At 36.1% G+C, this 11484-nt stretch overlaps 1 protein-coding gene across 1 annotated transcript; it reads left to right on the forward strand.

Moving 5' to 3' along the window:
* The first annotated feature begins 8648 nt into the window (after positions 1 to 8648).
* LOC145074813 (acyl-CoA-binding domain-containing protein 1-like) lies at positions 8649 to 10809 on the forward strand. Its single transcript, XM_079021139.1, has 6 exons — positions 8649 to 9510; positions 9573 to 9678; positions 9780 to 9880; positions 10037 to 10128; positions 10234 to 10331; positions 10429 to 10809. Exons 1-6 carry the CDS (start codon positions 9008 to 9010, stop codon positions 10606 to 10608), a joined length of 1080 nt encoding a protein of 359 aa, XP_078877265.1. The 5' UTR covers positions 8649 to 9007; the 3' UTR covers positions 10609 to 10809.
* Positions 10810 to 11484: the final 675 nt, after the last annotated feature.

Below are 11484 nucleotides of genomic sequence, written 5' to 3' on the forward strand. Positions count from 1 at the left end.
ACTGTGATGCCTCAATCACAGGTATGGGAGTAGTGTTGATGCAGCGAGGCCATGTGATAGCTTACGCCTCGAGGCAGTTGAAGCCTCACGAGGCTAATTATCCTACCCATGATTTAGAGCTGGGGGCGGTTGTGTTTGCCCTCAAGATTTGGAGACATTATCTTTATGGGGTCCGTTGTACTATCTACACGGATTACAAGAGTTTGAGGTACCTTATGGATCAGCCGAGTCTGAACATGAGGCAGAGGAGGTGGTTGGATGTGCTAAAGGATTATGATTGTGAGATCCTTTACCATCCAGGGAAGGCCAACGTGGTGGCCGATGCCCTAAGCCGCAAGGTGTCGGCAGCCCCTATCAGAGATTTGTGTTTGAGGATGACAGTGATTACTCCGTTGTTGGAACGGATCAAGGAGGCTCAGGTTGAGGGCCTCAAGGAGGAGAGGCAAAAGTGTGAGAGGATAGTGGGCCGAGTAGCCTCGTTTGATTATGACAGTCGGGGATTACTGACACTTCATGGGAGAGTGTGGGTACCGTACTGGGGTGGAGTACGGCAGGTGTTGATGAATGAGGCTCATAAGTCTCGATTTTCTATCCACCCAGGGGCGACGAAGATGTATAAAGATCTTCGACCCAATTATTGGTGGCCCTACATGAAGCGGGATGTCGCTTGGTATGTTGAGAGATGCCTGACCTGCAGGAAGGTCAAGGCGGAGCACCAGAGGCCTCACGGAAAGATGCAGCCGTTAGACATTCCCGTGTGGAAATGGGAGGACATCACCATGGATTTTATCACCAAGCTTCCCAGGACCGCACGAGGAGTAGATTCGATATGGGTAGTAGTGGATCGGTTGACGAAGAGTGCTTATTTTATTCCGATCCAGGAGAGTATATCGGCAGAAAAGTTAGCCGATATCTATGTGCGTGAGATCGTGGCACGTCATGGAGTGCCGGTATCAGTGGTGTCAGACCGAGATGTCCGTTTTACATCCAGATTCTGGAAGCGGTTTCACGACGAGATGGGTACTCGTCTTCATTTCAGCACTGATTTCCACCCTCAGACGGACAGGCAGAGCGAGAGGACAATTCAGACTCTCGAGGACATGCTCAGGGCATATGTTATAGACTTCGGTGGCAGTTGGGATACGTATCTTCCGTTAGCGGAATTTTCGTATAACAACAGTTATCATGCGATCATTGATCGACCTCCCTTTGAGATGCTTTATGGGAGGAAGTGTAGGACCCCGATTTGTTGGGGCGAGGTCGGTCAGCGAGTCGTTGGGAGCACAGAGGTGGTGCTCAAGACGACCGAGTTGATTCAGTAGGTCCGTAGTAGGCTACAGACTGCGCAGAGTCGGCAGAAGAGCTACGCCGACAGGAGGCGTTCAGAATTGGAGTTCCGAGTGGGCGATATGGTCCTTCTGAAGGTCTCACCCTGGAAGGGTGTCATCAGGTTTCGGAAGAGGGGCAAGCTGGGCCCCAGGTTCATTGGTCCTTTCAGGGTTTTGGCCCGGGTGGGTCGGGTTGCTTATCGGTTGGATCTTCCTATAGAGCTTAGCCAGATCCACAACACTTTCCATGTGTCTCGGTTGAGAAAGTGTTTGGTGGATGAGTCAGCAGTTGTTCCCTTAGAGGATATTCAGGTTGATAGCAGCATGAATTATATTGAGAGGCCGGTCACGATTCTGGACTGGAAGGCAAAGACCTTGAGGAGCAAGGCAATTCAGTTAGTGAAGGTGTAGTGGCAGCACCGGAAGGGGTCTGAGTGGACGTGGGAGGCTGAGGAGGAAATGAGGGAGCACTACCCGAAGTTATTTGCAGATTCAACCGTAGCAGACTTCGAGGATGAAGTCTGAGACAAGTGGGGGAGAATTGTAACGCCCCATCTCTGGTATGTTGTTCCTGTGGCATTTATTTAGAAGTTTTATTGAGGGACTCGACGAGTCTATGGCCTGACTCGTCGAGTAGGGTCGAGTTTTCGAGCACGTGTTAGTCGGCGACTCGGCGAGTCCATATTCGGGACTCGGCGAGTCTGCCTGCCAGGAAGAAACCCTAAATCCCTGGGTTGCTCACTATTTAAGCAATGTTATGTGCCCCAAACTCGCCTCCTTCCCCCTCAGAGAGCTGTGAGAAAACCCTAATCCATTCCTTGATTGTTTAAAGTGTGTTTGTGTGGATTCTGAAGGATTGAAGAAGAGGAAGAAGAAAGGAACAAAGAGAAGAGGTGTAGAGCAAAGATCCAAGGGCAAATAAGAGTTCATTGAGGTATTTCTCGGATTCCTTCTGTTTCTATGGTTGATTCCTCTTTAACAAGCATATTTAGCCTCTTTTAGCCATTTCTTAGCTTGTTCTTGGTAGAGAGATCACATTATATTGATTAGCCTTCGGATCTAGCCATGTTTCAGTCCCAAAATCGTAGATCTATCACCTTTATGGAGCTATTTTGCATGATAACCCTAGATCTACTCTTCTAAGTACCTTTTTAGCCTTTATCTCCTTTTTCATGTGTATGTACTCGTAAAGTTGGAAACTTTACGTGGTAAATCAACCTATTGGACTCAGATCTATAATTTGTATGCGCTGGATTCAAGCAGAATCGAGTTTAGAGTAGCTGCATGGATATGACTCGGCGAGTCGGAAGAACGACTCGCCGAGTCAAGTCGCGAGTCCCGTTTTTTTCCCTTTTGAGTGATGTCGAGTGGAAGCCTGTGAGAAGTAGAGTGGACTCAGTGAGTTGGAGGGCAGACTCAGTAATGGAGGGACTCGACCAGTTGTTTATACAACTCAGCGAATCCAAGGCAATCTTCTTAGCTCAAGAACAACTCGTCGAGTTGTTCATATGACTCGGCGAGTCGGATGCAGATTGCCTGAGTTCTTGGATCGAGAGGGTACTCGTCGAGTCGATGCCATACTCGACGAGTAGCCGCGAGTAGGGTTGAGAAGTGAGACTAGAGACTCGGCGAGTTGGCGGCCCAACTCGGCGAGTCAGGTCAACTGTAGGTTGACTTTGACCGGGAGGGTTGACTTTGACCAGGGGTAAAAGAGTCATTTTACCCAATACAGTGATTAGCATCTGATTGAGTGTGTTTATGGATTGTAGCCAGGGAGATACCGGAGCTGCAACAGTTAGCTTCCAGAGCCATACACACAGCAGCCTGTTCACGAGGTGAGTTTCCCTTCAGTAGGAACGGGTCTAAGGCCACAATGCCGGCCCGTTTAGCTAGCAGTAGTTTTCGGACTTCGGTCCGATGTAGGGGACGAAGGTCCCAGTCAGCCTCGGACTTCGGTCCGATGTAGTAGTTAGTATGTTTGATGCCTTCGTGGCTCAGACAGGGTTTATATGTTTATGCTAGTTGATATGTTTATGCGATGTTCAGTCAGCTTCGGACTTCGGTCCGATGTAGGGGACGAAGGTCCCAGCTAGCTTCGGACTTCGGTCTGATGTAGGGGACAAGGTCCCAATCAGCTTCGGACTTCGGTCCGATGTCAGCTTCGGACTTCGGTCCGATGTAGGGGACAAGGTCCCAGTCAGCTTCGGACTTCGGTCCGATGTAGTGGGCAAGGCCCAGTATGTGTTTTATATGTTGTTGTGTGGTATGTGGTAGTTTGGGGGAGCTCACTAAGCTTTGTGCTTACAGTTTCAGTTTTGGTTTCAGGTACTTCCGCAAGCAAAGGGAAGAGCTCGGGATGATGGCATCGCACACACCACAACTTCAGTTTTGTCCTGGGAGTTGATTTAGTTTTCTTGATATGTTTGGATACAGTTGTGACACAGTTTTTCTCACAGTATTTCATTATGGTTTTTGAAATACGCAGCTTATGGTTTTATTATGTGATACTTAGTCTCGTGGTTTTTGTTATAATAAAAATTGAAATTTTTGGGTGGTATTTTTGGGTCGTTACAGAAGATCTATGTTGGGTGAAAGATTTGAACTTTGTTTTTTATATATAGACTATATATGTATTTTATATCTACAAATATGTTGGGTAAAACATGGGTAGATGAAATAGGAGGTGTGTGATGAAATAAAATGACGAAAGGCCTCGATGTTGACGTTGATCTAGTCATCTAGCGAAGTATGGATGACGACCATGGACTTTTCTAGGAAGCCCAGTGGAACGCTAGCAGACTCGCAGTCTGCAGGTGTTTGTGAACGATGTGTTCATCGGTATACTCCATCCCCCATGGTTGCCTTATGGACATTTTATGGCTGAGGAATCCCCTTAGCAGTAGTGTCCATCCTGATGAAATTCCTTAGGATAGGTCCCTTATAATAGATACTTTAGGACGTAAGATGAGGATAATGGGAATGGGTAATCAGGTTTAATGATTGTTGAAAATAATAAACTTATTTATTATGGGTTGAAAACCCTATATGCTCACAAGGCTCCCCAGCCCGACCCACTCAGTTTCTATATTACAAGTAGTGGCAAAAGCATAGTTTGATGATCTGACGAGAGATTATGGATTTATAGGCCGGTATAAAATAAATAGAATGTTGTAAGACCTATAATGCTTGAGACCAATTTTGTTTTATGGCCTATAATGTTTTGTTTATGCTTTGGTCTGTATCGACGATGACATCCCGAATGTAATGAAAATACATTTCTTTAAGAAATGATTTGATAAATTTGTATCATATTTTGTTTTGGGAACAAATTTCGCAACACTTTTCTTTGATTACTCTGATTTTATTATAAAAGCACAAACGAAATCGGTCTTTTATGCCCGTGAAAATGGGATGTCACATATTATTATATATAAAATATAAATGAATAATTTATTTAATATATAATATGTGGTGCGGTTCGATTTTTTCGATTGATGTATATATTAAAACCGCACCACATCGAAAACTTTCGATTTTTGCAAAATTTTAAACTGCACCATCGATAACTGTTCCGGTTTTGGTTTATAAAGGATGCTCATTTTTTGTTCATCCTTGGTAGACCTGGCAAAACATGACACGACACGAAAACCCGACACAAAATTAGCGGGTTAGGGTCAGAGATTTTGACACGTTTATGTAAACGGGTTGACACGAAACGACACGATAATTAAACGGGTAGGGTTAGGGTCAAGACTTTCAACTCGAAGATGACTTGAATATGACCCGTTTAATTATATATTATTTATTATAAATTTCATATTTTTATAAATATATTATATGTTATAGACTTGTAGTGGGCCAAACTCAATAATTAGAAGCAATATTCAAATTTTCAAAGTTACTTAATTTTAGTTATCGTCACCACTTATCCATTTTGCTCCCAAACTTTAACTCTTTCAATATTTCTTTCTAAACTTACTATAAATTTTATTATTCCATCTCATAACTTCAGTGTTTCACTTTTTCATTTTTCCTCCATAACTCCTACTTTCCAACCTTTAAAATATTTCAACACGACATGACACAACATATTTACAAGGCCTAAACCTTAACCCGAAACCCGACACGAAAATAAACGGGTTGACACGTCACGACACAATAATTAAACGGGTCGGGTTAAGGTCAAGCTCTTTCAACCCGTTTAATGTCTTGACACGACACAAACCCGACACGCCATGACACGTTTGCCAAGTCTAATCCTTAGTAGTCGGGTCCATTTATATTTCACAATAATATATTCTTTAACAAACTATAAAAAAGACAAAATAAATGACAAAAGGGTATAATAATCTTTGGGCTAAATTTGAACATGGAATTACATATTATGACATACTATAGGGACCGTTTATGTAAATTCGTCTAAATTGAATATCAAATCTACCATCTACCATAATCATACATACTTTTAAAGCTAGCATTTTTTCTTAAATCTCATGCATTCGAAACCCCCATTCTTTTTTCCTTTCACCACATTCATTTGAAACTCTCATTACTTTTCAATTTCTTTATAATAATAATTATAATTTGGTAATTAGGTTAAATAAATATCAAATCTAAAGTGTATTCATATATAAACTAAATTTCAATATTAAAATAATATCTTTAATTCTACTTATAAAATTATGTTTTTTTAACTTTTAACATATAATACTTAATTGGTATAAAATACTTAAATTATTAATTAAAATATAACATTATAGGCTCAACTTAAATATAAATTTTATTTAACTTAAACAACCCAAATATTATTTTATAAATAGTTAAAAGTGATAAATTGTAGTGTCTTTCTAACAATGATTGTAAGTTGGTTAATAAGGTTAAATAGATATTAAATCTAATTATTTAAATATAATTATTTAAATTAACAATTTGAATATTAAATCTAATTATTTAAATTAACAATTTGAATATTGCTTCTAATTAGTTAAAACTCAATAAATTGTAGTGTCTTTCTAATAATGATTGTAAATTGTTAATTTAAATATAACATTACAGTGTCAACTTAAATATAAATTTCAGTTCCACTAAAAAAACCAAATAATATTTTGTGAATAGTTAAAAGTGATAAATTATAGTGATAAATGCAAAAACTAAATTGTAATATCAGTTTAACTAAAATATTTCCTAAATATATTTATATAATCGTTAAAAAATTTCAAATAAGTAGCTTAAAATAACTTATAATAACAGCAGTTAAAAATAACTCTATATAAATGATTATATTGTTACCTTTAAAATCAAAAAATAATGTTTGATGTTTTAAGTAATTATAACGATAGAAATTAAAACATTAAGCAATTAAAAATTAAAAAATTAGTTAAAAATAACAACTATAAATAATATTAAACCATATATAATATTTAATTTTATTGATGCGTAACTCGCGAGTAAAAGTCAGTCAAATGATTGAGATTATGACGTTATAATAGATTTATATATTATCATATAATTCAAAATAATCAATATATTATATCAAATTAATATATGAATTATTATATCAAATTTAACAACAACGTTAGTGTTATATTTTAAAAAATATATATTTGTAAAGACTTCAACTATTTAGGTGTTTCTGCGCATTACAATGTCAAATAAAATATAAATTTCAGTTCCTTTAAAAAAACTAAAGAATATTTTGTAAATAGTTAAAAGTGATAAATTGTAGTGATAAAAGCAAAAACTAAATTCTAATTTCAATTTAACTAACATATTTCTTAAATATATTTTTATAATCGTTAGTAGTTTCCAAATAAATAGCTTAAAATAACTTACAATAACAATAGTTTAAAACAACTCTATATAAATGATTATATTGTTAGCTTTAAAATAAAAAAACAATGTTTGATGTTTTAAATAATTATAATGATAGAAATTAAAACATTAAGCAAATAAATTTTAAAAAATTAATTAATAATAAAAACAACTATATATAACATCAAATCATATATTATATTTAATTTTATTCATGTGTAACTCGCGGGCAGAAGTCATTTAAACATTTAAGATTATGAAGTTATAATAAATGTATATATTATTATATAATTTCAAATAATCAATATATTATATCAATTTAGTATATACAAATTATTATATCAAATTTAACAACAACGTTATTGTTATATTTAAAAAATATATATTTGTAAGGACTTCAGCTATATAGGTGTTTCTGCGCAACGCGCGGGCATTCACCTAGTAATAAATAAATGAAGATCCATTTTGCCACATTTCAATCTCTCATAAATTTTGACACTTGTCATTTTGTGGTATTTTTGAAATAAATAATATCCACATGTCAATTTCTAGGATTTTTGTTTTTAAAATTTTTAAAATTAAAAAGCCACATAATACATATAGTTATGTAAGGAACCTATCAAATGTAATAAATATTATACTAAATTGCAATTAATATGTTTCTTATTTTAAAATGTCATTCCTTATTTCAAAATTTTATTTAAAAAAATACTTATTATTTATATTTTAATATGTCATTCCTTATTGCAATTAATATGTTTCTTATTTTTAAATGTCATATAAATGTTTGATTCATAAAAAATCGTAACAAATATGTAGTCCCCCCTCTAACCAATGTTTTAAAAACCAGTTTTTTAGTTGAACCGGTATGGTGACCGGTTTAACCGGTTCGACCGTCGGATGAACCGGTTTCTATATTTTTCATGTTTTTTTTTTTTCTATTTTCCTACACATAATAACATATATAAATTATGAATTTGATGTTTCCAAGCTCAAACATTAAAAATATACATAAAAATAAGTTGTATATGAGTCCAAATACATTAAAATAACACATAACCATAAGTTTTTGTGTTTTACATCAATCTATATACGTCAGAAAGAAAATAAAGTATAATACCGAAACGACATATATTTTTAGATGAATACAAACACATCAAAAAAGTTTATAACATTTACCATATGTTTTTATTTAGAAAAAAACTAAATAGATTTGAAAAATATCACCAAAGTTTATTATGTAAATGATTGTTTTCTATGTATTTTTATTCGTTTTAACCGGTTCAACCGGGTTTTACTAAAATCCAGTCGGTTCAATCCGGTTCAGATATCAATGTAAAACCGGTGATAGTTAAACCGTTTCCTCTCCCGATTCTCGGTCCAACCGGTTAGACCGGCCGGTTCAAACCGGTTTTTAAAACACTGCCTCTAACAAAATTGAACGAAAATTAAGTTTATGATTGAATCTCTTTAAAGATTTTAAATATCTATTTGATTAAATTTCGGATTTCCCAATCACAATGAATCATCAATAAACCTCTTTAAAAGATTCCGTACAAATCTGTCATCGTAAACAATCCGGTGTTACCTTTCCGCATCGTAATTATCCAATCCAGCGATCATCGGGCGTTTGTTCTTCTCGGTTTCTCAGGCGCGGAATTCATCCATTTTAGGGTTTAAACAGTTCTGCTACACTTAGTCAAATCTAGGGTTTTTTCTTATCTGCCTCAAAACACCAAACACTTTCCAATTTGTAGAAGCTCGATCGATACCTGAAGTTTCGAATTAAGCAAAACCCCAACTCAATTTGATTACTCTCTCGTTCTAGGGTTTTTATTTGATTCTACAACTTACATCACAAATTCACAATGTCTGACTGGCAACAGTATGCTCAAACAATATTTTTCGGTTTGATATTTTCATTTCTTCTAGCAAAACTCTTCTCTATAATCTTCTCGTTTCGCGACCAAAATCTCCGTATTACTCGTGCTAACTCTGATGAAGATCAATCCTATGAAAAACTAAGTGAATCCGACTCCGAACCAGTTCAGGAAGAGAAGAAACAAGGTGCGGAGTTTCCAAGGGATTCCAACACTAGTGATGAAGAAAAACCATTAGTTGGTCAAGGAAATGAAAATGCATGGACTAGTAGTGATACTGATGATGATTGGGAAGGTGTAGAGAGTACGGAATTAGATGAAGCGTTTAGTGCTGCCACCGCGTTTGTGGCGGCGACAGCCGCTGATCGGTCATCGCCGAAGGTTTCTACTGATTTGCAGTTACAGCTTTATGGATTGTATAAAATTGCCACTGAAGGACCTTGCAGCGTTCCTCAGCCTTCTGCCCTAAAAATGACTGCTCGCGCTAAATGGTAAATCTCTTCCACCTCTGTTACAGTTGCAGTCATTCTAACAATTTCATTGTAATATCCAGGAACGCATGGCAGAAACTAGGTGCAATGCCCACAGAGGAAGCAATGTTGAAGTATCTTGAGATTATTACAGAGTTATACCCTACTTGGGTTGCTGGTTCAACTTCTGTAAGACGATGATTCTCCCTATCTCTAAAGTAATTTCTTACATGTTATCATTCCACTAATTCATCATATCCTGTTCTTTTACTTAATCTAATAATCCACAGAAGAGAAAAGATGGAGATGCCAATGAACGATCAAGTAATGATACCAGACCAATGGGACCTGTTTTCAGCTCTTTGATCCATGAAGAGGAATCCGACGAGTTGTAAGGTTCTTTAAACCTTTTATGTTTGAGATTACTGCTACCAAAATGCTTTTTGATCATGTTATATAGATATATCTAACTGATTGTAAATTTGTAATTCTTTCATAGAGTAGTAAATATTGTTTTTTTGACTAACACCTTGAAATGAATTCTCAGAAAACTAGATGCAATACATGCTTTTGCAAGAGAAGGAGATACAGAGAACCTGCTCAAATGTGTTGAGGGTGGTGTTCCAGTGGATATAAAAGGTTTGCTACATTTCTATTTCCTAAAGTCAAATTCATAAAAGCTTATACACATACACACTTTTTTTTTTTTTTTTTTTTAATATTCTCGTGATCCAAAATTTACAGATAGTGAAGGCCGAACCCCTTTGCATTGGGCTGTTGATCGTGGCCATATTGAAGCTGCAGAATTGCTGTTGAGCAAGAAGGCTGATGTGAACTTGAAGGTAATCTTGATATGTTGATTGCAATTTTTGTTCTATTGACATGAGTTTCAGTATTAGTCTTGTTGTGTGTATCTGAATTCATATGTATAACCTGAAGGATAATGAAGGGCAGACAGCATTGCATTATGCTGCTGTTTGTGAGAGAGAAAGCATTGCTGAGTTGCTTGTGAAAAGAAATGCTGCTAAAGATATAAAAGATGTTGATGGTAACTACCCTAGTGATCTTTGTGAATCAAAATGGCCCTGGATCCAACCCCAGGTTGCCTCTCTTGATTGAAATTTTTGTTAGAATTTTGCTAGACGCCTCTTTCGTCTAAAAGTTTAAATGTTTTTTTTTTCATGCTTCCTGTTCTTACAATTGAACAGTGTATTCAGGCATCTTGTAGTTCATAGATTCCACTTTTATCTTTGGTTTCTCATGGAATATGTTGCTAGATAATGAAGAAGGTGATATTCATACTCATGATATTTTCGAATATATCAGATTCTTCTTAAATATATAGTCAACTTATGCATATTCTAAATATTTATAACCAACAATTCCAAGGATGCTAAGACACACATTGCAAAAATTGGTATACTACTTAAAAATATAACATTTAAATAGAAGGAAATAGATGACATCAAACTCTCTTTAGCGAAGAAAACTTATAACTGGTGTGTGCATTGTTGAAAGTTACATCTTCAACAAGCAAAACATTAATTATGTGAGTTGAAAACATGGCTTGTGAATCATTATCGAGTTTTATTTAGTGGAGACCTTGTATTTATTGTTAATATATTTTTTCATGAAAAATAAGTAAACCCTCAGAAAGTTTATTAAAATTACTTTTTGTTCCAACAAATTCCCATGCATTGTGGTTATTTTCTTATAGGGAAGTGATTTTTCCAAAACATATTTTACTCCATCCACTGAAATATATTTGTATTGACAAATATGCCCTTCATTTAAATTTATAGATATTAAAGCGAGAGAACAATTCCAAGGTTATGTTTCCAAACGAAAATGATGCTCCTTCCTTATTCTTGCTTCCTCATCGACTCATCGGTGATGCCTTTTCAATATCTGATTCTCAAGCAACTTCATTGCTACTTATGATTCTCAAGCATCGTCATTGCTATACAAATGAATTGTCAATTTTTGATTGATTAA

Source organism: Lactuca serriola, chromosome 9 (assembly GCF_051521515.1).
Source record: "Lactuca serriola cultivar US96UC23 chromosome 9, Lser_US96UC23_V15, whole genome shotgun sequence".
Classification (NCBI taxonomy): Eukaryota; Viridiplantae; Streptophyta; class Magnoliopsida; order Asterales; family Asteraceae; genus Lactuca; species Lactuca serriola.